The following is a 27221-nucleotide window of genomic DNA, read 5'->3' as shown; positions in this document are numbered from 1 at the left end:
TGTCCCCAGGGTGGGATCCCCAGGGTGTGGCCCCTGCCACCCCCCCGTGGTCCTGTCCCAGTTCCAGCCCCAGTCTGGGCTGGGGGACACAATGGGACACTCCAGGCACATCCCCTGCTCCAGCCTCAGGGCCCCACGGCAGTGGGGACATGTCCCCATCGCAGGGGGGACAGCGGGGGCAGGGACCCCCTCCCTGCCTGCCCGCAGAGGGGGCGGGGGGCTGATCCCCCCTTTGGGATGGGGAGGGCGGGGTGGGCTCGGGCCGTGCCGGTGCCATTCCCTGCTATTCCCTCATCCCACGGGGGGCTCCGGGGGGCCGCGGGGACACGGGGGGGCCGGGGGGGACAGATGGGGGGTGGGTGGCAGCCCAGACCTGCCGGGCTATAAATACCCCGCCCGCCCGCGGATCTCCCGGCCCGGCGCCGTCACCCGCTCCCGGAATATTTTTACTTCCCTGGCAGCTCGTGCCGGGTGGAAGGGCCGGGGGGGCTGGGGAGGGGCTGGCGGGGGGCTCGGGGGGGGTGGGTGCCCCCCGCGTCCCTCCCGTGCCGGAGAAGGATCCCGGAGACCCGGCGGGCCCGGGGGCTGGCAGCAGGAATGATCCCGGGATGTGCGGGGTGATCCCGGCGGGATGGGGGCTGCAGGAGGCAGATCCAGGGACAGCTTTTCCCTCTGGAGCAGCGATTTCCCTCGCGAGGGCCGGCTCGTCCCAGCCCCCCACGCATCCTGCTGCGGGCACCGGGATTTCCTGGGAATGGCGAGCAGGAGCCGGCTCCTCTCCACTCTCCATCCTCCCATCATCCCTCCTGGAAAAGGCCGGGACGCGGAGCGAGGATGCTCCACGGCAGCCCCCGGGAGCCTCCGGCGCCTCCGGCATCGCCGGGAGCGGATCCAGCAGGATCCGAGCTCCCTCCTCCCTCCCGCTCCAGCGGCTGCCGGAGGGGCCGCGGGGACCCCCGGGGCAGGATTGACCTTGGAGCGGGATAACCATGGAAGTGCCGGGCTGGGAAGCGCCGGGGGAAGGGCGATGGATGCAGGGAAAGCAGAGACCGCTGAATTCGGGATCGCTGCACCGGGAAGGATCCCGCTCCCCTGCCCCCTCCCCCGAGCCCAGCCCACTGCAGCACCCGCGCACGCCGCGGGCTCCAGGCGCAATCCGGGCGGGAAGGCTGCGCTCCCCAGCAGCTCCCGGCTCGGCTCCGAGCAGCCAAATCCTCCCCGGCAGCCAAATCCTGCCCAGTTCCACACGTGGAAGCGGCGGCTGACGCAGCCGTTCCCGTGACGCTCAGAGCTGCCAAAGCCGCCCCGGCTCCCGCACATTCCCGGGCTCCGGCGCATTCCCGGGAACGCATCCCGGCTCCCGGCACGGCGCAGCTTCCCAGGGATGAGTCCCCGCTGTCCCCAGGCCCGGCCGCACCCGGGATCTTCCCAAAATCCACCCCCGGCAGCGCTGCTGTGTCAGGCTCTCCCTGGACTTCCAGGCTGCCGTGAGAGGCAGGAAAAACTGCCCGACATTCCAAAATTCCTCCCGTCTGCCAAAGCCTTCCCTCCTCCCGGACTGGGATGGTGCTCCCAGGGAGAAGGTTTTCCCTGGTCAAACCCATCCCTGTTTTATCCCAGGTCGGATCCCAGCAGTGCTGGCTGCTGGTAACGCCAGGAGAATCCCTGGAAGCATCCCTGGAATCAGCCAGGTGCCCCTGAGGGGACCAGAGAGGCGAACGCCCTGGAAAACCACCGGGAAACCACCCAGGGCTCTGGAGACGGGCAGCATTCCCAGCTGGAACCAGCCCTCCCGAGAGGGATGGGACAGGGATGGCACAGGATGGGACACAGGGATGGGACAGGATGGGACAGAGGGATGGAACAGGATTGGACACAGGGATTGGACACAGGGAGGGGACCCAGGGATGGGACAGGATGGGGCACAGGGATGGGACAGGATGGGACAGGGATGGGATCCAGGGATGGGGCCCTGGGACACCCCAGGGATCCCCTCCTTTCTTTCCCCCGGAGCAGCTCGCAAGGACAGGGCAGCATCGCTTCCGTGCACACGGAATATTCCTCCTGGAGCTCTCCCTTGCCGGCTCCCTCCAGCCGAGCGATTAATCCCAGAGTTAATTAGGGAAGAGCCACGATCCATCTCCCGCGCCCGGCGCAATTACCCGGAGCTGCTCCGCGGCGGAGCGCGATCGATGGGCGGAGGAGCCGGCCCTTCCTGACACGCTCCACGGATTTATTCCACAAATCCATAGTGGCCTGGGCAGCCGGGGGCCGGCTCCGGTTCATCCCGTGCTGCCGGGCAAATTCCAGCGGCCGGGAAGGAAACAGCGGCACGGGAGCCAAAAAGCCCAAATCCAGTCTCCATGTGCCATGAAAATCCCAGCCCGGAAAATTCCCACTGCTCAGGAACCAGAGGGCAGGAGGGAAAATGCGCTGCATTCCACCTCTTCCCAGGGAGCAGGGAATTCCTGGTGGATTCCCACATCCCAGCTCCTCTCCCAACAGGAACTGAAGGGGACGGAGCCGTGGCAGCCACGGCAGGGATGTTCCCTCCTCATCCCCCTCGGTGCTTTCTCCAGAGGGAATTATCTTGGGAAGCAATGGCAAGGCTGACCCAGCACGACGGGATGGGGAGGAATCTGGCAAAGGAATTTGGGGATGAAACCCAGGGGTGTTTCAGGCTCTCCAGTCATGAACTGTGGCTGGTGCTGGAGCAGCCGGAGCAGGAAACCCCTCGGGGATGTTGGGATGGGTGGAGCAGGCAGCAGAAGCTCCAGGAGAGCTCCAGGAGATCCAAATCCCATCCCTCGAGGCTCCTGCCCACGGCACTGGGGTGGGATGTGCTGGAAGAGCAACGCCCCCAGTGAGACCAGTGCCTGCCAGTGAATCCCAGCCCCCTGGAGCTGGGAATGGCCACGGGGCTGGGATGGATGCTGGCATCTCCCAGGAGCCCACCGTGGCAGGATGGGGATCTGAGAGCTCTGCCCCAAGCACGGTCCCTGCCCTGGGATGGCACATTCCAGGGACCAGAGCCACCGCCTGTTCCCATGGGGATGGGCTGGGATGGGCTGGGACGGGCTGGGACGGGGTGGGATGGGCTGGGATGTGCTGGGACGGGCTGGGACGGGCTGGGATGTGCTGGGACGGGCTGGGACAGACTGGGATGGGCCGGGACGGGCTGGGATGGGCTGGGATGGGCTGGGACGGGGTGGGATGGGCTGGGATGGGCTGGGACGGGCTGGGATGGGCTGGGACGGGCTGGGATGGGCCGGGACGGGCTGGGATGGGCTGGGATGGGCTGGGACGGGGTGGGATGGGCTGGGATGGGCTGGGATGGGCTGGGATGGGCTGGGATGGGCTGAGATGTGCTGGGACAGGCTGGGATGGGCTGGGATGGGCTGGGATGTGCCCATGAGGAGCCTCCCAAGGCACAGGGACAGGATCCACAAGGATCCGGAGTGACGGGGATGGATGGAGCTCCTGAGGCAGGCTGAGCTCCCCCAATCCCTGAACAGCCTGGAACCCCAGGGATTCCCAAGGTCACCGTCCAAGGGCACCCAGTGCCAGGGCCAGTTCCAGTCCCTGATCCAGCACAGGGCACAGCAACAGCAGATGGCAAAACACTGGCACAGAAACCCTGGAATGGCTCAAACTGGGAACGCAGAGGTGCCAGAATCCCACTCCAGACAAATCCCCGCTCCCATCACAAATCCTGCCAGCACCCCCAGACTTTTCTGACTCTGAGAAGCGACAGATTCCCCATTAAAGAAATCTCCCAAGCTGCTCTTTTCCTCTTTCCCCATTTTTCTGGAATACCCAGGCAGGCTCCGAGCTGGAAAGATCCAATTAGGCACCGAAGCAGCCCCGACGAGCAGCGACGGCCGTGCCATGAAGGGAATTGATTTTATTTGACCGTTTTATGAGCACTGGAAAATTGCATCCGGAGCGTGCGCTCCGCTGGTTAACACATTCCTCATTCCCGGAATTGCTCCGAACCAGCCTCGGAAAATATGCCGGGGGAACAAAGGGACAAGCGAGGCGGAATTCCCAGGAAATGGGGAGTGCAGCCCCTCCAGGGGCGCTCCAGGCTTGGGGCATCCGGAATTTCCCATGGAGAGGCTCCGTACGGAGCCACACGGCGGCACCGGCATCGGACTCACCCCTTCCCTCATTCCCTCATCCTCAGCCCTGTCCCATCGCTTGTCCCCCCATCCTCATCCTCATCCTCATCCTCATCCTCATCCTCATCCTCATCCTCATCCTCATCCTCATCCTCATCCTCATCCTCATCCTCATCCTCATCCTCATCCTCATCCTCATCCTCATCCTCATCCTCATCCCGCTCCCTCCGTACCTTTTTCCCGATGAGTTTCTTGCGCAGGAATTCCCGGGCCTCGAACATGTAGGGAATGTCGTAGAGGGGCCTCAGCTTCCTGTTCTTGTCCTGCCGAGAGAGGGGACGCAGGTCAGGGGATTCCCAAACCTCCCCGGATCAGCATCGCCCCCGCCCTCTCCCCACACACAATTCCCTGTCCCAGCTCAGGTGGCACCGAGGAGCTGGCACGGGGCAGTGCCAGGCAGCCGGGACGTGGTGCCAGCCCCGGAGCTGCTTTGCAGCAGGGAAGGAGCTCTGGGCACACGAGGATGGCCCAGCTGGATGTGGGGAATGATGGGGAATGTGCGGCTGCAGTCGGGAATGCCGGCACTGCTGCCCAGCTCCCGGCGAGGCGCTCGGCATGGAGGCGACTTCAGGACCCCCCAAGCGACAGAGAAATTCCTGTGCCCACGCCAGGGCTGGAGTGGAGCCCTGGGATAAATCCTGTGGCACCGGGATCTGAGCAGGGCTGCTGGGGGGCTCTGACTGCAGCATCTCCCCTGGACCCCAGCATTCCCAGGGCTGGAGCACACCTGGAACTGCCCCTGCTCCAGGGAAACCGGGATATTGGGATAACAAATCCCTCATTTCCCAATGCCATGGAACTGCCACCACCGCTCCACAGGAAAGCCACAGTGTGGAGAGGGAGGATTCAGCAATGGGGTGACACTTTGGCAGCCCCTGCCCCCACAGCAGATCCCACAGCAGATTCCACAGCAGATCCCACAGCAGATCCCAAAGCAGATCCCAAAGCAGATCCCAGGTGCTGCCCCAGCCCCTGGAGCTGCGGGAGCTCGGAACAAGCACGGAGGAGCTGCCGTGGCACCGCCGGCCTCTCCCTCTGCCCCTTCCAGGGGAGCACAGCTCCCCCTTTCCACACTGCCCCGGGCTCTCAGAGGATTCCCGGTCCCTGAACCCCCAGGGTGATTCCCAGACCCTTCCACCAGCGGGATCCGACGGCTCCGGGCCCTGAGACGCTCCCGCCCTCGCCAAGGTCACGGCGCAGCTCCGACACCGAGCACGGCTCCGCGCGGCAAAGCCCTGTGCAAACACTAATTAATCCTCACTAACGAACTCCAAATTTATGGCTTAGTTAAGTGTCTGTCTGGCACAGGCTGTTAAATCCCTAATCCCCTCCCGCCGGAGCGCGGGAAGCGGGACAGCAGAGCCCTGGGTGGGCTCAGAATTCCTCGAGGAGCCGCGGAGGCAGGACCTGGGCCCTCCCCAAAGCTCCATCGGGTCTGCGGCCACTGGGACCACCCCAAAAAGGCACCACCCCGAAAAGACATCACCCCAAACAGGGACAACCAGCACAGGCCCCCCAGCACCAGTGCCATTCCTATGCCATACTGGGATCCACAGCGCCATCCTGGCAGTCCTGGATGTGCCACAGAGGAGAGATCTGAGCCCTCCCCAAAGCTCCATCAGCTCCTGCAGCTCACAGGTCTGCAGCCGTGTGGGACCACCCCAAAAAGGGTCACCCCAAAAAGGGGTCACCCCAAGAAGGACTCACCCCAAAAAGGGGTCATCCCCAGAAGGGGTCACCCCCAGAAGGGGTCACCCCAAGAAGGGGTCACCAGCAGAGCCCCCCCAGTGCTGTGCCAGACCCACGGCTGCCATTCCAGCCCGGATGTGCTGGCGCTGACCGAGCCCTCACATCCTGCTGCTGCTGCTGCTGCTGCTGCTGCGGAATGCCAATTCCCTTTGGGAATTCTCCACGCAGGGCCGGCGGTGCCAGGAGCTGGACAATGGGAGTGTTTGAGTGCCCAGCCCGGAGGGCCCCGGCGCCGCTCTGCCAGCCCTGCCAGCCCCGCCGTGTTGTCCCACAGCGGTGACACTCCTGGGAAGGGAGGGTGGCAGCTGGCGGCTCCGGGAAGCCGTTCCAGCCTCGGACACTCCGTGGAGGTCTGGTAAATAAACACCAAAAATCAATGGAATGGTGGGAAGTTAACGGAATTCCACAGCCGGCAAACTCCGGCAATTCCCAACACGGAGAAGGATTTTGTTGGGCTTAGCCCATTTCCCGAGGCAGGAGCTGGATCCCAACAATGAATCATCACCTCGGGAGTTGTGGCTGCCCCATCCCTGGGATGTTCACATCCAGGATGGACAGGGCTTGGAACAAACCGGGATAGGGGAAGTGTCCCTGCTCGTGGTGGGACTGGATGGGCTTGAAGGTCCCTCCCAAGCCCACCCAACTCATCCCAATCCACTCTGGGATCCCACAGTTCCATGAAACGCCAGTCCCGGCTCTCCTCGGCTGCTGGAGAGAGTCATCAGCCACTGAGAAGTTAATTAAGCCCAGGGATCTGAGGCTCACTTAATTAAAGGTGAGCAGCGAGGACGTCGCTCCATTAGCTGCACCTTCAGGGAGCTGCTGGAGGAGGGGGGCACCCGCTCCTTTCCCTCTCGGAACACGGAGACTCCAACCCCAAACTGGATGGGAAAGCTCTGCCTTATCCCAGGCTGGGGAACCCGGGCAAGAAAGCGACTCTGTGGTTCCAGGGAGGGATGGAGCAGCTCCAGAGGGGCTGAGAGACCCCTGAATTCCCCTCAATTCCCTCCTTCCAGAACAATCCCCACGGCCCGGAACGCCCGGCAGGGCGAGAGGATTCCGGCCCTCCTGTCCAATTAACAGCGTTATGCTGGGCAGGGCCTAATTAAGGTTAATTCCAGGGGGGCAGCAGCCCGCACGCACTGCCAGGATTCCGGGGGGATTGGACACCGAGTGCTGCATTCCTGACCCTGCCGGGGTCCCGCTCCCAGCGCCCTTCCCAGGGCACAGGGTGGGGACACAGGCACAGCTGGAGCAGCTGGAAACGCTCCGAGATCGGGATGGCAAATCCAGCTTCACATTCCAGAGCTCCCCGGGGACTCTGCAGCCCCCGAGGGATCCCAGGGTGGGAGGAAGCTGCTCCATCCCCCCGGGGGAGGAGGATTCCATCCGGAGCACGAGAGGCTCCTGGGATCCCTGCGGTCAGGGCTCATCCCGGTGTCACGCCACGCTTCACCCGCGGCTGAACCCGGCAGGGATGGGCCGGGTGGGAATTCCAGCCCGGAGATCCATCCCGGAGCTGTGACAGGGAACAGGCGCTGTCTGGAACACGCAGCCCGCCCGTCCGGGGGTGCTGGGAGCAGGGGAAGGGCCGCAGCCCCCGGGATGAGCCAGAGCTCCCAGCTCCCCATGCAGATTTTGGGGTGTTTTCCCCAAATTCCGGGTGCCAGCACTCAGGGGGTCCCCGGCGGAGCCGAGGGGACACAGAGCCCAGCGGGACTGTGGGGAGGTGGGGAGAGCCCCCCCCGTCCCTGCCAGCGCAATTAGGGAAGCTCGTTATTTGTAAAGTAATTAGCAGAGCTAATCAACTCCCAGCGCCAGGGCGGAATGAGCGGGAGGAGAGCGGGAGCTGCCAGCTGGAAACGCCAGTGCTGGGAGGGGGGACAGGGACACTGCAGTCCCCAGGGTGGGGCTCCGGGCCAGGGCAGAGCCCGGCCCTGGGGAAGGAATCCAGGGAGGCTCCCAGGGATCCAGGGAGGATCCCAGGAATCCAGGGAGGCTCCCAGGGATCCCACCCGGAGCAGGGAGGCTCCCAGGGATCCCACCCGGAGCAGGGAGGCTCCCAGGGACCCAGGGAGGCTCCCAGGGATCCAGGGAGGATCCCAGGAATCCAGGGAGGCTCCCAGGGATCCCACCCGGAGCAGGGAGGCTCCCAGGGATCCAGGGAGGCTCCCAGGGATCCAGAGAGGATCCCAGGGATCCAGGGAGGCTCCCATGGACTCCCCCCGGAGCAGGGAGGCTCCCAGGGACCCAGGGAGGATCCCAGGAATCCAGGGAGGCTCCCAGGGATCCAGGGAGGCTCCCAGGGTCCCAGGGAGGCTCCCAGGGACCCAGGGAGGCTCCCAGGGATCCAGGGAGGCTCCTGCCCCCGGGAAGCCGGGGCAGGGAGGGGGCAGGGGCTCATCCGCGGTGTCACACCACGATTCCCCCTCTCCTCCTGTCCCTGTTCCTGGAGCACAGCCCGACCCCCCCGGCTGTCCCCTCCTGTCAGGGACTCGTGCAGAGCCACAAGGTCCCCCTGAGCCTCCTTTTCTCCAGGCTCAGCTCTTTCCCAGCTCTCTCCCATTCTCCCCCTGGGATCCCAACCAAGCCGAGACCAAACCCATGGAATTCTGACAGAAACAGGAGAGCCCAAATCTCCAGTCCCTGGAGCTCAGCACCTCCAGCTCCTCAAAAACAGCTCCAAAAGCCCTTTTGAGTCATGGCCCGGAATTCCCTGAGGGCTCCATCCCAGGAATTTGCTGCTGAGCCACAGGAATGGGCTTTTCTGGAGCGGGAACGCTCCGTGTCCGGGCAGAGGGAGCTCCATGCCCTCGGCACATGCTGCTCCCAATTAAGCAGCTGAAATTAATGAAGTTGTTGGTCCTGTCAGCAGGAGCTGCATCTGGAACCAGCATCCTCTGGGAGCCGCTTCCCGCAGCTCCGGGATGAGCCGGATCCGACACCGGCACTGTCCCAGCCCAGGACCCCCCTGCTGCCAGGGACCCCACCCTGCCCACCCTGCTCAGCCCTGGGGAGGAGATCCACGGAGTCACATTCCGGCTGGGAGACCCCAAAGGGGGCACGGGACCCCAAACAGGGGGCACAGGACCCCAAACAGGGGGTACAGGACCTCAAAACGGGGGTACAGGACCCCAAATGGGGGTACAGGACCCCAAACAGGGGGTACAGGACCCCAAACGGGGGGTACAGGACCCCAAAGCGGGGTGCAGGACCCCAAATGGGGGTACAGAACCCCAAACAGGGGGTACAGGACCCCAAAACGAAGTACAGGACCCCAAAACGGGGTACAGGATCCCAAATGGGGGGTACAGGATCCCAAACAGGGGGTACAGGACCCCAAAGCGGGGTGCAGGACCCCAAACAGGGGGCACAGGACCTCAAAACGGGGTACAGGACCTCAAATGGGGGTACAGGATCCCAAAGGGGGTACAGGATCCCAAATGGGGGGTACAGGATCCCAAACAGGGGGTACAGGATCCCAAAGTGGGGTACAGGACCCCAAATGGGGGATACAGGATCCCAAAGGGGGTACAGGACCACAAACAGGGGGTACAGGACCTCAAATGGGGGTACAGGATCCCAAATGGGGGGTACAGGATCCCAAACAGGGGGTACAGGACCCCAAAACGGGGTACAGGATCCCAAATGGGGGATACAGGATCCCAAAGGGGGTACAGGACCACAAACAGGGGGTACAGGATCCCAAAGGGGGTACAGGACCACAAACAGGGGGTACAGGACCCCAAATGGGGGATACAGGATCCCAAAGGGGGGGTACAGGATCCCAAACAGGGGGTACAGGACCCCAAAACGGGGTACAGGATCCCAAATGGGGGATACAGGATCCCAAAGGGGGTACAGGACCACAAACAGGGGGTACAGGATCCCAAAGGGGGGTACAGGATCCCAAATGGGGGTACAGGACCACAAACAGGGGGTACAGGATCCCAAAGGGGGGGTACAGGATCCCAAAGGGGGCACAGGACCACAAACAGGGGGTACAGGACCCCAAAGGGGGGTACAGGATCCCAAATGGGGGTACAGGATCCCAAATGGGGCATACAGGATCCCAAAGGGGGTACAGGACCACAAACAGGGGGTACAGGACCCCAAAGGGGGGTACAGGACCCCATGGTCAGGACAAAGTTGGGGTGGGAACAGCCCCCGAGGCCCCGGAGCGGGCCGGCCGCGGGTGCAGCGGGATTGGTGCTCCCAGGGCAGGCTCTGCTCCCTGCTCACTCCAGGGGTTCTTGGCAGGACCATCCTTATCATCCCGGGCAGGGACGAAGGCCCAGGGAGCTCCGCCGGGAGCCGGGGCAGGAGCGCCGCAGGACAAATGGGAACGGCGGGGAACGATGGAAGCGACGGCACGGAAACAACCAGAGCTGCTTCAGCACAACGGAGAACTATAAATAATAAAGTTATAAATTATAGAACCCGGGAATCAGGGAATGGGATGGGTGGGAAGGGACCTCACAGCCCCTCCAGTGCCACCCCTGACGTGGACAGGGACACCTCCCACTGGCCCAGGGTGGAGAGGAGAAGGACCAGGGAGAACTTCCAGAACATTCCAGGGCCCGAAGGGGCTCCAGGAGAGCTGCAGAGGGGCTGGGGACAAGGGACAGAGGGACAGCACACAGGGAATGGCTCCCACTGCCAGAGGGCAGGGCTGGGTGGGATCTTGGGCAGGAATTGCTGCCTGGAATGGAATTGCCAGAGCAGCTGTGGCTGCCCCTGCATCCCTGGCAGTGCCCAGGCCAGGCTGGACCCTGGGGCTGGAGCAGCCTGGGGCAGTGGGAGGTGTCCCTGCCATGGCAGGGGTGGCACTGCAGGGGCTCAGGGGTCCCTTTTATCCCAACCACTCCATGATTTTATGATTCCAACATTCCTGGCTGAGCAAGAGCTGGGGAAGGATCCCTTCATTTGGGCTGGGGCACTGACGGGAGCTCCCCAAGGGGTTTTAACCCCGCTGGCAGCCCCAGCCCGGCCCCAGCCCCTCTGTGGGGGCAGCAGGGCAGGCAGGGCCCTTCCCAAGGAATCACTGGGGGAATCAGCTGAGCACGACTCTGCCCCTTCCCGGGGGATTCATCATCGCTGGGGCTTGGCTCAGTGCCCCCATCCGGGGCCAGTGAGGAAATTGAGACATCCCAAAACACCCACCCCTTCCACAGGCCACTCGTGCCTTTCCCTCCGTCATTTCCAGCTGCAGCGCTGGAATTCGGTGTTAAACAAGCCTGGAATTCGGTGTTAAACCAGCCTGGAATTCAGTGTTAAACCAGCCTGGAGCTCGGTGTTAAACCAGCCTGGAATTCAGTGTTAAACCAGCCTGGAGCTCGGTGTTAAACCAGCCTGGAATTCAGTGTTAAACCAGCCTGGAATTCAGTGTTAAACCAGCCTGGAATTCAGTGTTAAACTGCCTGGAATTCAGTGTTAAACCAGCCTGGAATTCAGTGTTAAAGCAGCCTGGAGCTCAGTGTTAAACCAGCCTGGAGCTCAGTGTTAAACCAGCCTGGAATTCGGTGTTAAACCAGCCTGGAATTCAGTGTTAAACCAGCCTGGAATTCAGTGTTAAACTGCCTGGAATTCAGTGTTAAACCAGCCTGGAATTCAGTGTTAAAGCAGCCTGGAATTCGGTGTTAAACCAGCCTGGAATTCAGTGTTAAACCAGCCTGGAATTCAGTGTTAAACCAGCCTGGAATTCGGTGTTAAACCAGCCTGGAGCTCGGTGTTAAACCAGCCTGGAATTCGGTGTTAAACCAGCCTGGAATTCAGTGTTAAACCAGCCTGGAATTCCATGTTAAACCAGCCTGGAATTCGGTGTTAAACCAGCCTGGAATTCAGTGTTAAACCAGCCTGGAATTCAGTGTTAAACCAGCCTGGAATTCAGTGTTAAACCAGCCTGGAGCTCAGTGTTAAACCAGCCTGGAATTCGGTGTTAAACAAGCCTGGAATTCGGTATTAAACCAGCCTGGAATTCAGTGTTAAACCAGCCTGGCTTCCCCGGCAGCCCCGGGAGCTCGGCAGGAGCTGAGATCCCTGGAAAAGCTGCGCAGCAGCCCCGGCGCAGGCAGCAGCACCCTTGCCCCAGGCACCCCGGTGTTCCCGGATAAACGGGAGACACGGCTCCGCTGTGGGGCCTGGTCCCAACCGCTGGAATTCACCATTCCCTCCATTCCTGTGTGCCTCCCTCAGGAACGGAGTGAACTGCCCAGGAAAAGCTGGAAATCATAAAGCTGGATTTATGCTGAGTATCCTTCGGCTGCTGGAATGCAGCAGGCACCTGGAACTGGGGCACAGCATTCCAGGCATCCCAAACCGGGCCCTGGAATTGGGGTCCTGCATTCCAAACATCCCAAACCGGGCCCTGGAATTGGGGTGCTGCATCCTGGACACCCCAAACTGGGCACCTGGGACTGGGGGGTGCATCCCAACCCCTGCCATGGTTGGGAGAGGCTGATTCCAGGCTGCCCCCAACGGGACCCGTGCAGCCCCCAGGACATCCCGGCGTCCCTGCGATGTCCCCGTGCCCCATTCCCGGCCCAGAGGAGCCTCAGGATGTGGCTCTGGGGCACAGGGTGGCTCTGGGGCACAGGGGGATGTGGCTCTGGGGCACAGGGTGGCTCTGGGGCACAGGGGGATGTGGCTCTGGGGCACAGGGTGGCTTTGGGGCACAGGGTGGCTCTGGGGCACAGGGTGGCTTTGGGGCACAGGGGGATGTGGCTCTGGGGCACAGGGTGGCTTTGGGGCACAGGGGGATGTGGCTCTGGGGCACAGGGTGGCTTTGGGGCACAGGGGGATGTGGCTCTGGGGCACAGGGGGATGTGGCTCTGAGGGCCACGTGGATTTTGGGCTCCAGCAGCGTTTTGGCTGCTCCGCTCCCACCGAGAGGGAACGTGGGGTCAGCGTTCCCAGAACAGGGATGATCCGGACCCAGGGCCCGCCTGCAGGACACTGTGACACCAGGAGATGCCTCTGCCTCCTGAAACCGTCACCGAGGGGACAGGAACGGGGACAGGGACGGGGCTGGAGCTGGCAGCTGCTGCAGGCACGGCCATTTCAGGGCCGCACGCTGTCCCCACCGTTATCCCGGGTTCAGAGAACCGCAGACCCCCGGGGAGGCCCTGCAGGCCCTCCCTGCCCTGGATCTGGGGTCGCGTGGGAGGGGACGCGCTCCCGGCGCCTTTTGTCCCCGCTCCCGGCGGGTGCCGTTCCCGTGGCTGCTCCCACACGGCCCCGCGGGCACCGGGAGCGCCGGGACGTGCGGGGAGCCCAGCCCGGGCTGCCGGGGCTGCACCGAGCGCTCCCAGCCCGCCCGCACGTGACGGAGGGAAGGAGGAAAAGCAGCTGCAGAAAAGTAGGACAGCGGGGCCGGGAGCGAGGGAAAGGCTTTGAAGGATGGAGCTGCCTCCCCTCTGCGGGGCCCGGGACACAGGACAGCCTGAGCTGTCACTGTCACCATCACTGTCACCGTCACTGTCACCCTGCCCTGCTCACAGGACACTCTGAAACCCCCTCGCCTACCCCAGGGGGCTGCACCGTGCCGGCGGGTCCGGGAAAAGACAGGATGGATCCATGAGCCACAGCACAGGCAGGATCCCTGGCACAGGCAGGATGGATCCGTTATCCCTGGCACAGGCAGGATGGATCCATCAGCCCTGGCACAGGCAGGATGGATCCGTTATCCCTGGCACAGGCAGGATGGATCCATTATCCCTGGCACAGGCAGGATGGATCCATTATCCACGGCACAGGCAGGATGGATCCCTGGCCCAGCCCCAGTCCCTGGCACAGCCCAGGTCACCTCCTGTCACCCACGGTGACACTGGGGCCGTGCCAGGCCACGCCACCCCCGTGCCAGCAGGGCCCAGCCCTTCCTCAGCACCCAGCCCTGCGGATCCAGGGCAGCTCCTCCATGGAAAGTCCCTTCCAAGGGTCCTCATGGCTTTGCCACTCGCACTGGGAATTTTGGGAGGTTCTGAGGTGCTCCCAGTGTCCCCAGGGGTGGCCGGTGCCACCGGGGTCCAGGAACTCAAGCTGGGGAAGGGGCTGGGGGGGCTGCGGTGCCAGTGAGGGACGTTCCCAATCCATCCCCCCTCCATCCCATCCACCCCTCACGTCTCCAAATGTCTGGCACCAAATCCAGCCGGTGCTAATGGAGGGGGAATATTCATGATTCCCGATTCTGGGAGCGGCGCCGGCAGAGGTGCAGGAATGGGGGTGTTCCCGCTGCTCCCACGGCTCAGAGCCCCGAGCTGGGGCTGGGGAGGCTCCGAGCTCCCGCTCCCAGGGAGAGGGATGGGTGCCCCGGGATAAACACGGAGCCCTGGCCCGGCTGGGACCCCCCGTGCCCACCCTGAGCCAGAACAGGACGGAATTGGCGGGTGGGATGCGAGCCTGGGCCAGAACTTGGGGCCGGAGCTTCCCTGTCCTGCTCCTGTGCCCTCCCTGCCCCACAGGGTGATGGCACCGTGGGCCCAGCTCTGTCCCCAGTGTCCCCTCGGCCACCCCAGGCAGGATCTGGGGCGATGCCGGAGCAGAGGCTCCCGAGCAGGGCGGTGGGAGCGGAGCCAGCGCAGAGGCTCATCCCACACTAAAATCAGGGATCCATTCCCGCGGCACAAGGGCCGGAGCATTAATTGCAGAGCTCAGCTCTGTGCCAGCACTGAGGCTCTGCTCCAATTCAGCGCAATTTTCCATGCGCTGAGGAATTCCAGCAGCTCCCGAGGAGCTCGGAAGGTCAAAGCTCCACTCTCCCAGCAGCGTTTTCACGCTCGCCCAGCGGAGCGAGAAACAGCCGGGGCTGGGCACGGCCCGAGCCTCTGGAGCGGCTCCCGGGGCGCGCGGGGCCGGAGCAGCGTCCCCGGGAATGCGAGCTGGCAGGTGCCTCATCTCCATGCAAGCATCGGTGTCACAGCAGCAGGCAGGAATTACAGCACAGGAACCACAGCACTTAGCGGGAGGCGCCTGGGGAGGGATCCGGCACAGCCCGGTCCCGGGGGATCGCTCCTGCCACGCGGCACATCCCGGCTCTGCCAGATGGGCTGAGCGGGGCCTGCTCAGCAGCGCGGCCCCGGGGCCTCCCGGAGCTGCTGCCTCATGGAAAAGCTGCTCCGTAATTGCTGGCAAGCTCCCGCCCGGCTCCCCGGCCGGCTCGGGGCTGGCCGGCTGCTCCGGCACCAGCCCGGCTCCTGCTGCCGCTCCAGCGCTCCGGGCTGGATCTGCTCCCGTTGCGCCGCTGAGCTGCTGCTCTCTGAGCCATGAGCGATTTCCCGGGATGCCAGCAGCTGTAATCCATACAGGAACCCAGCCGTGCCAGCTCGCAGACGAACCCAGCGCGGAGCAGGGCTCGTACCTGGCGCTGGCAGCTCCCCGGGAGCCGCCCCCGCGTTTGGACAATCGCTCCTGGCCGCGGAGGGAGAACGCTCCGGGGACAAAGCGGAGCCCTTCCCCGGATCCCTCCAGCCGGAATTCAGCTCCCTGCGCCGCCGGGAGCCGCGGATCAAACACCCAGGGGCTGCTTTTCCAGGCAGGAATGGCTTCGGGAGCGGCGGGAGGCTCGGCAGCCGCACATGCAAGCGAATCACTTTTCCCGAGTCGCTCTTCCCGGCGCAGCGCTTGCTGCCCGGAGGGCACAGCCCGCGCTCCCAGAACACGCTGACTGCGCTCCTCTTCCCCCTGGAAGCGACTGCAGCTCCCATTAAATATTGATCCGGGAACTCCGGTGCCCCCGCGCTCCTCTCCGCGGCTCTGCCAATATTTAGAATGCATTAAAGTCGCGTGCGGAGCACTCGGAGCCGCGGCGGCTCCGCGCCGGCCACGCCGGCAAATCAGTTCAGTTACACAACCTGCGGATGAGCTGCCATGATCCCTGTAGCTGCAATTTAGCGGGAGCGGGCCTGGATGAGTTCACGGCTTTGTTCCTCGTTAATCTTTCATGCTCGCTGAGTGCGGAGCAATTTGTGTAGTACAAACCCTGCGCCACAAATCGCGGCCGCAGCCGGCTCGGCGCGCTCCCGGCGGGCCCGGCTCCGCCGGCGCGGCCTCGGCTTCCACCCCGGAGCCCAGGAACGTCCTCACGGCACCCACAGGGACAAGGACAACAAGGGGGGACACGAGGGGCTCGGCCAAGCTGGGGCTCCTCCGGGCTCGTTACCAGAGGGATCGTGGAATGCTGTGGGTGGGAAGGGACCTTAGGGACCACCCAGTGCCACCCCTGCCATGGCAGGGACACCTCCCACTGCCCCAGGCTGCTCCAGCCCAGTGTCCAGCCTGGCCCTGGGCACTGCCAGGGATGCAGGGGCAGCCACAGCCTCGGCACCGCAGCCCCGGGGATTTGTGCTGGCGCCTCCACCCCTGAGGAGGGTTTGGCAGATCCCACCGAGCCATTCCCGCCTGGAAATCGCTCCCTGCGCCAGCCCCTCCTCCCAGCCCTCGCCTGGCAGGGCTGTGGCATCGCCCGCGCTCCCGAGGGTGCCAGCGCAGCCCCTGCAGGGCCCAAGGAACGTTCCCAGCTCCCGGCGAGGCGCTGCCAAGCCGTGCAGCCGCCCTCTTCCCAAAATCCAGCTGGCTGCTCCCTGGAAAAGCTCCCGGCGGACACCTGCACACCATCTGTCGAGCGGCACCCGCCGAGCGGCACCGGGCACCCACGGCACCCCGGGCTCTCCGCGGGTATCCAGGGTGGCTCAGAGCCGGGAGCAGCAGCTCTTTTCCAGGGATGGAGCAGCTGGGATTGCTAAAAATGGGTGGGATGGGATCTTTCCCAGCTCCCTTCCCAGCTCTCCCGCAGGGTTCTAAATCCAACTGGAACAGCCTCAGAAGCGGAGCTCCAGGGGCCGGGCTGCCCTTGGCTCCAAGGTCACTCCCTGCCCTTCCCGCCTCCGGCAGGGCTGGCACAGCTCCAGGCAGGTCGCTGCTACAGAGCTCTTCCAACCCCACAGAAATATCCCGGGAACCAGCAGGGACAGCCAAAGGAGCAGAGGAGGCACCAGCTTTGCCAGGTTTGGGTAAAACACTCCCTGAAATCTGCTGGAATGTGGCAGGATGAGCAGCAGGGGCGGCCACACCCCCCAGCCCTCCCAAGAGGGCCACCACATTCCCGGCACACAAAAATCCTGAATCCAGGAGTCAGAGCCCGGCACCTCCGGGAGCAGCCGGAACCGCGGGCCCTGGATGGGATCTGCAGGACACAGCCACGGGAATCCACCCGGCACCACCCCCGGGAGCACCCTGGAATGTCCCACACTGCAGCAGGGACGCTGACCCCTGGATGATCCAGCAGCTCCCTGCCTTTGGAATCACAGCACAAAGCCAAGGAACCTGCATGCAGCTCCTCAGAGAGCTGGGAAAAAAACCATCCGAGCCCAAATCCATCTGTTCTCCCTCTCCCCGAAGCCATTTCCAGCTCTCCTGTGCCGCCAGCTTTTCCCTGCCGGGCTGGGGCAGCTCTGGGAGGCTCCCATCACTCCAGAGGCCAGAACAGGCAGAGCACCAGGATCCCCCATCCCAAATCCCGGCTGGAGGGAGGGTCTGGGATCCCTGCCCAGCACTGGCGTGGGGCAGAGGCACAGGAATCAGCCACCATCCAGGGAAACATGGAAAACCAGAGAGCCTCAGCTTTGCGTGCCTGGAAAAGGCACCTGGAAGTGTCCCAGGAGAAGTGGAAAAGACACCTGGAAGTGTCCCAGGGCTATCCCAACAATCCCTGCAGAAATCCCACACCTCCAGCCTGGCCTGGTCTCGGCGGTGCCGGTGGGACCAGGGAGCAGCTGGGAGAGCAGCCGGGGTGTCTCCGCTCCCGATCCCATTCCCAGTGCTCCCAGAAGCTCCCGGCAGCGCCAGGTCCCTGCCCCGGCCTGGGCACTGCCCCAGTTCCACTCCCAACCCCCAGCCCGCCCCCAGCACGCTGCGTGTTCCCTGCTCTTCCCTTCAGTCAGGATCCATGTGCTCGGCTCCCCCTCCTCCAGAGAATTCCCAATTAAGAGATCAATTTAGATAAATTGGGGATTGGAGCAGATTTGTGCTGCAACTGCCGCAATCCAGAAAATTCCACCGGAGCGGCTGGCGGGGCCTGGAATGTGGCTGTCCAAGGGAAGGAGCTGGTGGCTGGAAAAGGAAATGGAAATATCCCAAATATCCCAAACTCCGGTGGCACCGACACCCAGGGAAGCTCCGAGGCAGAATCACCACAGGTGGATCCAGCAGGTCGGAGCCTCTCTTGCTCTTCCCGGGAATTCCGTCCCCTGGAACTGCCAGACACGGCTCAGCTCCGCTCTGGATGGATCCAGGGCCAGCAAACTGCTCCAGGGAGGACGGATCCACCTCCAGCATGGACGGATCCAAACCCCAGCTCAGGGCTCAGGGCGGAGCGCTGGGTGCCGGCCGCTCCTCGGGAACGAATTCCCAACATCCACAGGCACCCGGAGCACCCCAAGGATGGGAGCACCCCACGTGCACAGCCCCAGATGGGGGCCACGAGTCCACAAATCCCAGGGAGAGATTCCAGCCTTCCCGTGAGAGATTCCAGCCATCCTGTGAGAGATTCCAGCCTTCCCATGAGAGATTCCAGCCTTCCCATGAGAGATTCCAGCCTTCCCATGAGAGATTCCAGCCTTTCAGTGAGAGATTCCAGCCATCCCATGAGAGATTCCAGCCTTCCCAGGGAGAGATTCCAGCCACCCCGTGAGAGATTCCAGCCTTCCCATGAGAGATTCCAGCCTTCCCATGAGAGATTCCAGCCTTCCCAGGGAGAGATTCCAGCCATCCTGTGAGAGATTCCAGCCTTCCCATGAGAGATTCCAGCCTTCCCAGGGAGAGATTCCAGCCTTCCCATGAGGGATTCCAGCCTATCCAGGGAGAGATTCCAGCCTTCCCATGAGGGATTCCAGCCTATCCAGGGAGAGATTCCAGCCTTCCCGTGAGAGATTCCAGCCATCCCATGAGAGATTCCAGCCTTTCAGTGAGAGATTCCAGCCATCCCAGGGAGAGATTCCAGCCAACCCAGGGAGAGATTCCAGCCTTCCCAGGGAGAGATTCCAGCCTTCCCATGAGAGATTCCAGCCATCCCATGAGAGATTCCAGCCTTCCCAGGGAGAGATTCCAGCCATCCCGTGAGAGATTCCAGCCTTCCCAGGGAGAGATTCCAGCCATCCCGTGAGAGATTCCAGCCTTCCCGTGAGAGATTCCAGCCTTCCCAAGGAGTTTCCAGCCATCTGAGTAAGTGTCTGCAGTCCTTCCAGAGAGGGTTTTCCAGCCCTTCCAGAGAGGGTTTTCCAGCCCTTCCAGAGAGGCTTTCCAGCCCTTCCAGCGAGTTTCCAGCTGTCCTGACAGACATTCCAGCCTCCCAGGTGAGGTTTCCCAGCTGTTCCCGTGCCCCCCGGCGCCGTGCAGCACCTGGAGCCGCGGCAGATCCGTCTCCAGGCCCATCCGTGATGCTCCCGGACAGAGCCGAGCGCCGGGGACGTTCCCGGCCGTCGCTCCCGGGATTCATCCAGCGCTGGGAGATGAAAGGCTGGAGATGAAAGGCTGCAGGATTCCATCGCACTCCGCTTCCCGTCTGTCACTTCCCATCTCCTCCATCCGGAGCCGTGGGAGCAATTAGCGCTCGGCAGGTCGGGACGGGCTCCCGACGGAGCTGCGACATCCAGGCGAGATCCCGGCGAGATCCCGGCGCTCCGGCGGGGAGGAGAGGGCGGGAAGGGCCCGCAGAGGGCACTGGGGGGAAAATCCTGCCATAGGAGCCTGGAACCAGCCCTAAACTGCATTTCGCACATTTTGTATTTTATATTAAATAAAGGCATGGATGTTCCTAGGATTTATACAGATCACTGAATCTCAGGATCGCTGAGGTTGGGAAAGCCCTCCAAGGTCCCAGCTGTGCCTCATCCCCACCTTGTCCCCAGCTCTGAGTGCCACATCCAGGAATTCCTTGGGCATCTCCAGGGATGGGACTCCAAATTTCCCCTTCCAAAGCCTGAGCTCCCTTTCCATGGGGAAATTCCTGCTGCTGTCCCCCCTGAGCCTCCCCTGGCCCAGCCTGAGGACGTTCCCTCTCCTCCTGTCCCCTCGGGAGCAGAGCCCAAACCCCTCCACAGGTGGATTTTCAGTAAATGCTCAGATGCTATCAATATTCCCATGAATATTCTGTAAATCCTGACACATTCCACGGATGTGCCCATGGAGAGATGTCTGATCCATGAACAGGAGTGTGCACACTCCCTGAGCTCCGGATCCACCTCTGGAATGGCAGCAGGGATGGGGTCCCCACCCATCCCTGAGTGAGGGTGGATTTGGTCCCCTGTGGAATTCTTGGATGTTTTTCCCATAATTTTAACTGCTGGTATGGAAGGGGAGGAGCAAACGCGTCATTAATTGCACTGCCAGGTAATTAACGACAGCACTGGGGACGGAAACACGACAGAGCTACGGAAGGATGAAACCCAGGGAGAAATAATTGGGATTTCAGGGGAGCATCCCAGGCTGGGGGGACCAGGGGGAGACCCTGGCAGGGCAGAACTGGGACCAGTACAGGACACAAAACCTCCCAGGGGGAGTTCCACCCTTCAGGGGTCTGGCAGCAGGACCCCACCCCCACAAACCCTGGATGTGCCCTAAAGGCGCAGCTGATCCCAAATGCTGATCCCAATCCATGGGGACAGCCACGGGACACACACAGAGCAGCCCCACGGCTGTGACCCCTCCAGGGACCTCGGGGTGCTGGGATGGGACCTTAGAGGGGTGGGCTGTGACACTGGGGTGCTGGAATGTGACACTGAGGAGCTGGAATGTGACACTGAGGGGCTGGAATGTGACACTGAGGGGCTGGAATGTGACACTGAGGAGCTGGAATGTGACCTTGGGGTGCTGGGAGGCGACACTGGAGTGCTGGGAGGTGACATTGGGAGGGCTGGGAGGCGACACTGGGGTGCTGGGATGTCACTCTGGGGTGCTGGGAGGTGACATTGGAGGGCTGGGAGGTGACACTGGGGTGCTGGGATGTCACTCTGGGGTGCTGGGAGGTGACACAGGGGTGTCACAGGGACACCCCGGACTCGGGGGCACAGAGCCCCCACTGAGGGGTGCCGGGCCCCGGCAGCTCCCGGAATTGGGGGCCGCGGCGCCGATCCCGCGCAGTTCACGGCGGTGGCGGTGGCAGTGGCGGTGGCGCGGCGGGGGAGCCGGGGAGCCGGGGAGCCGCTGCCTCTCCGCAGTCTCCTTGGAGACTGCGGCCGCTCCGGAGCGGAGCCCCGCTCCCCCCGGCCCCGGCAGCCCCCGGAGTGATGCCAGAGCAGCAGCGGGAAGGGGCCGATCCGGGAAGTTTTCCACAATTCCACGCGGCCAGAACAAGGAATTTCCAAATTCCAGTTCCCACGGCAACGCGGGGTCACCTCAGGAGCTGTCACCCACCGGCCCCTGGTGCTCCAGGACGGAAAACAGCCTGGAAAAGGTGGGTTTGGAGCAATCCTAGCTTGGCTCCCACTGTGTGCACGGGCAGCAGCTTTCCCAGGAGCCTTCCCAGGAGCCTTCCCAGGAGCTTTCCCAGGAGCCTTCCCGCCATCTCCAGAGGTGCTGGAGGAGGAGGAGGAGGAGGAGGGATGCACCAGGAGCAAGGCAGGCACTCGGAAGGTCTCGGGAGCTCCCACAGCTCCGAGTGCATCAGCCATGGAGGGAATGGAGTAACAGAGGGAAAAGCAACAGCACGGGGATAAATCCCTGCCCTGAGGAGCCCCTGCTGGACTGGGATCACGGGAGACAGTGGGAAGTGCCCGGCTCCTGCACCCACAGCACTGTCCCACAAAGGGACAACGGGAGCAGAGCCACATCCCAGCCCCTGGAGCAGCTCCGGAGCCACGAGGGGATGAAGGAGACTCTGTATGAGAGAGGGACCAATCCCTCGCCCCAGCCCCTGGAGCAGCTCCGGAGCCACGAGGGGATGAAGGAGACTCTGTGTGACACAGGGACTGATCCCTCATCCCAGCCCCTGGAGCAGCTCCGGAGCTCTGAGCAGGGGTGAAGGAGACTCTGTGTGACACAGGGACTGATCCCTCATCCCAGCCCCTGGAGCAGCTCCGGAGCTCTGAGCAGGGGTGAAGGAGGCTCTGTGACCCAGGGCCTGTCCCTCGTCCCTGTTTCCAGCACAGCAGCAGGCCCTGAGCGGGGTCAGGGTCGCTCCGTGTGTGACGCAGGGACTGATCCCTCATCCCGGCCCTGGCACAGCCCCGGAGCCCCGGCAGGGCCGGGGGTGCCCGGTGAGTGCCGCGGGATCGGGCTCAGCCCCGCGCTCCGAGCGGGTCAAGGGCGCTGCCGTGCCCGACCCCGGCTGGCCCCGGCGCTTTCATGTCCCTGCCACGCGCTCGGATCCGGCTCCAGCGGCGCCGCCGGAGACAGCCTCAAACACACAGAGCAGGGAGCAAACTGTGCGGGAACAATGCAGCGCTTCCAAGCGCTTCCAAACGCTTCCAAACACTTCCAAGCACTTCCAAGCATTTCCCAACACTTCCCGACACTGCAGCGCCCGCCCCGCGCCCGCCGCCGCTGCCGCCGCCGGTCAGAGCCAGCCCCGACACCCCCGGGAGCCCGAGGACGCGGCAGCCGCTGCTGCCCTGGGGCGTGGGGAGAGCCAGACCCAGCCCCACGGCCCGGGGGGAGAACACACGGATCCCCCACGTGGTATCACCTCCAGCAGCTCTGCAGCCCCAGGGCCTGCCCCACGGTGGGGACACGAGGGCCTGGGGGCGCAGGGACATCCCCAAGGACCACCCCGCACCCCAGGGTGGGAGCACCCACGGAACGGAGAGGGAAACTGAGGCACGGAAAGAGGGACGGATCCATCTCCCTGCAGCCACCAGAGCACGATCCAGCCCTTCCCAGGCCTCCTGCGTCCCACGGGATGGGATTCCCAGGGAAGGGAAAGGGGGGCTCGGTCATCCCAGAGAGGGCAGGAGCCCCACGGGGAGCAGAGTCCATCCTGGCCCCCTGCTTGGCCCCTTCCCATCCTCTTCACATCCCCTCCCTGTCCCCAGAGGCTGTCCCCAGGCGCTGTCCCCTGTCCCCTCCCTGTCCCCAGGCGCTGTCCTCTCCCTGTCCCCCGTCCCCGCAGTGTCCCCAGGCGCTGTCCCCTGTCCCCGCAGTGTCCCCAGGCGCTGTCCCCGCAGTGTCACCTGGGCGCTGTCCCCCTCGAGCCGCGGTGGCCGGATGCTGGACAGGTGAATGGTTTTGTAGTCCCCGGAGTTGAGCTTCACCACGATGGCGTCGGCGTTGAGCACCTGCATCACCTGGGGGCAGAGACAGGGCTGAGCGTGGGGACAGCGGGCACCGGGGCACACCGGGGCACACCGGGGCACACCGGGGCACACCGGGGCACACCTAGGGCCAGGTGCCACCGTGACACCGGCTCTGCCACCCTGGCTCCCCTCCCGGGTGTCCCAGGGGTCACCAGAGGAATGTGGCTCCCAGGATGGTGACATGTGGCACACCAGGGCACTGCCAGCCGTGTGCCCTGTGCCAGGGCTCAGCCCCCTGGGTTTCATTCCAGAGGCAATTCCAGAGGGGCAGGAGCACCAGCTGGACAATGGACAAGGGATGACGCTCAGGGAAGGGGGAGCAAACTAATCAGGATCACAAAGTCAGGGAATCCTGGAGTGGTTTGGGATAGAAGGGACCCCAGAGCCCCTGCAGTGCCACCCCTGCCATGGCAGGGACACCTCCCACTGCCCCAGGCTGCTCCAGCCCCAGGGTCCAGCCTGGCCTGGGCACTGCCAGGGATGCAGGGGCAGCCACAGCTGCTCTGGCAATTCCATTCCAGGCAGCAATTCCTGCCCCAGATCCCACCCAGCCCTGCCCTCTGGCAGTGGGAGCCATTCCCTGTGTCCTGTCCCTCTGTCCCTTGTCCCCAGCCCCTCTGCAGCTCTCCTGGAGCCCCTCCAGGCCCTGCAGGGGCTCTGAGCTCTCCCTGGATCCTTCCCCTCTCCAGGCTGGGCATTCCCAGCTCTCCCAGCCTGGATCCATGTGGAGGGGGCAGGAGAATCCCAGGGGGGCTCAGGACACACGGGTTTAACATTCCCCGTTCTCCCACTGGCAGGACAGGGACGTTTCCCTGCCTGCTCCCAGCACAACCCAGTCCCCCCAGTCCCCCCAGTCCCCCGGGCTCCCAGTGCTGCTCATCCACGCTGATGCCAGCCCCACACCCCCCGGAGCTGCAGAGGGAGGCAGGAGCTGATCCCACTCCAGCCCTTTTCGCCTGGCAATCACATCAGCCTCTGCCAGGCCGCAGGGGGAGCAGGATTCAAGGAATTCAGATCCGAGCAGACACCGCGGCTCGCAGGGCACAGCAAAGCCCCCGGGAACGTCCCAGCGCGGCCCCGGCCTCTCCCGGCTCCTGCGCTGTTCCTCGGCAGGAGCAGCCCAGAGCCGTGCGCCTGCCAAGTGGAGTAATCCAATCTCACGCTCCAGGGCATCCAGGGGCGAGGAGGGAGCAGCCTCGCTCCTTCCTCCCGCCCAAGACTCGGGAAAAGCAGGATGTGAAGCGGAGCTGCTGCAGCCAGGGCGCTGCGGGTCAGCTCCGGGGGCAGATCCCGCGCTCCATTACACATCCAGCACATGCTTCCCTGGGAGCCGCGCGAGCCGCGGGAGCCGCGGTCACATCTCATTTGTTCCCTGGCAGGAGGCAGCAGCCGGCCAGCGGCTCCCGGCATTCCAGCGGCTCCCGGCGCTCCAGCGGCTCCCGGCACGGCCCGGATCTGTGCAGGAGCAGCAGCGGGGCCGGGCCGGGCCCCTCCGGCCCCAGCGCCCCTTCCCGGCAGGACCAACCCACGGCAGCCTGCGCCGGGACCAGCCGGCTGCAGGGGGGACACGGGAGGCAGCGGGACACCGAGGTGGAATATGGGATACAGCAAAAAATGGGATGTAGCAGAATATGGGATGCAGCAGCACATGGGTGTAGCAGGACACAGGATGCAGCAGGACACAGATGTAGGACACGGGAGGCAGCAGGACACGGGATGCAGCAGAACATGGGGTGCAGCAGTACATGGATGTAGCAGGACACAGATGCAGCAGGACACGGGATGCAGCAGGACACGGCCCCGGGAGCAGGGACATTGTGTCCCCCAGGCAGGACAGGCCCGGGTGGCAGCAGGAGCCAAGAATGACCTGCAGGGTCTCTGCAGGGCCCTGACCCAGTTGCAAAGGGTCCCTGCAGGACCTGGGATGCACTAGGATATGGGATATGGCAGGACAAGGGACACAGCAGGACATAAGATATGGCAGGACAAAGGACACAGGACAAGGGACACAGCAGGACAAGGGACACAGGATGACAAAGGACACAGCAGGACAAGGGACACAGCAGGACAAGGGACACAGGACAAGGGACACAGCAGGACAAGGGACACAGGACGACAAAGGACACAGCAGGACAAGGGACACAGCAGGACAAGGGACACAGCAGGACAAGGGACACAGGACAAGGGACACAGCAGGACAAGGGACACACAGGACGTGGGGTGCACACAGTACATGGCACTGGAGCCAGGGCTCCCACGGGACACCGGCCCCAGGCAGGACAGAGCGGGTGGCACCAGGGGCACCCACAGGTCCCCGCCCTCCCCGGGCAGCCGCTCCCTCCTGCTGCTGGGGCCGCAGGGGGGGCAGGAGGGCACAGGGGGTGACACGGTGACAGCCAGCGGTGACAGGGCTGCACAATGAGGGACTCAGCACCCCCGGGGCCGGGGCATTGCCCCCACCCCGCGCTCCCAGCCCGCCGCAGCCGCTGCCCTTATCCCACATTCACTGTGGCTGCTCCCGCCCGCGAGAGGCCCTTTGATAACGGGATTGGAGGGATTATTTTTTTAAAGCTCTGCAGCTGTTTCTTGCAGAGCCAGCACGCTCCGGCTGCTGCTTCCCACGTCCCCGGCCTGGGGGCAGGGAGGGCAGCCCGGGAATGTCCCTGTGGCCACCCTGCTCACCCCCGTCCTGTCACCGCTCCCGGGCACGGAGCGCGCAGCCCTTGTCCAGATTCATCAGGGAACGTTTTTTCCCTCACTGCAAGAGCTGATCCCAACAAAGCCTCCCATTTTCCACCCCGGGCTTTGCTTGTCCCCAGTACTGGGGGCACACAGGGTGGGGCAGAACTGGGACCAGTACAGGACACGAAACCTCCCAGTCTGGGTGCCCCGGGCAGGGCTGGCACCGACCGAGGGCCAGGACCAGCCCAGCTGCTCCAGCCCGAGGAGGAGGAGGAGGAGGAGGAGGAGGAGGAGGGAAGCAGCTCTTCCCCTGAGGACCAGGAGTTCCACCCTTCAGGGGTCTGGCAACAGGACCCCGCCCCCACAAACCCTGGATGTGCCCTAAAGGCGCAGCTGATCCCAAATGCTGATCCCAATCCATGGGGACAGCCACGGGACACACACAGAGCAGCCCCACGGCTGTGACACCCTCCAGGGACCTCGGGGTGCTGGGTGGTGACATTGGGGTGCTGGGCGGTGACATTGGGGTGCTGGGCGGTGACACTGGGCTGCCAGGGGTTCCACCTTTAGGGATGGTTTCCCTGGGAGCTGGGGGGGACAAGGACCCCCCTGCCTGTCCCAGCTCCCGAGGCTCCTGCCTGCCGTGCTCCTAGGACAGTGTCCCTGTCCCGGGACAGCACCCACTCCTGGGATGCACTGGGAGCACCCCCAAAGCTGAGGGTGACCTCCTGTCCCCAACAAGGACGGTGGCATTTGGGGAGCCAGAGCCCAGCACTGTCCCCCCATCCCAAAAATGTCCTTCAGGGGGGTTTCGGCAGGGTCTGGCGCTCAGCCCAGCCGGGAGCAGCTCCTGGGCTCGGCTCTGGCACAGCCCACCGAGCTCCGCCACGATTTGGCCACGAGCAGAGCTCCCAGCAAAGGGAATAAAAACCGGGATCAAAGGAGCTGGGCCGGGCTCAGCCCCACCGCGGAGCCAGCGCCAGGACCCGGCCCGGGGCTGCGCGGGGAGCCCCGAGGCTGTGCCGGGCCGAGCCGAGCCGGGCCGAGCCGAGCCGAGCCGAGCCGAGCCGAGCCGAGCCGGGCCGGGCCGTGCTGAGCCGGGCCGAGCCGAGCCGAGCCGGGCCGACGCAGCCCCCCCTGCAGAGGATGGCTCCGGCCCAGCGCTCGGCTCCGCAGCGTGTCCCAAATCCCGCCGCTCCCAGACAAGCTGACGTAGGGATTTCGGGAGAGAGCCTGCAGCCCCTCTGACATTTCCACTCCTCTGCTTTCCTCCTCGCCACTCACAGGCACCAAACCCGCAAATCGAGGCCAAGCCTCCCCTGCTCCC

General features: G+C 64.0%; 1 protein-coding gene across 1 annotated transcript in view; it reads right to left on the bottom strand.

The window, feature by feature from the left end:
* Window positions 1-27221, bottom strand: part of SND1 (staphylococcal nuclease and tudor domain containing 1) — a 76418-nt gene that overhangs the window by 32474 nt on the left and 16723 nt on the right. The window contains 2 exon segments of the mRNA XM_063397217.1: window positions 4355-4444; window positions 23090-23203. Of these exon segments, the coding sequence (XP_063253287.1) occupies window positions 4355-4444; window positions 23090-23203 (204 nt within the window).

This window comes from Prinia subflava, chromosome 4 (genome assembly GCF_021018805.1).
Source record: "Prinia subflava isolate CZ2003 ecotype Zambia chromosome 4, Cam_Psub_1.2, whole genome shotgun sequence".
Lineage (NCBI taxonomy): Eukaryota > Metazoa > Chordata > Aves > Passeriformes > Cisticolidae > Prinia > Prinia subflava.
This window is presented reverse-complemented; position numbering and strand designations above follow the sequence as displayed.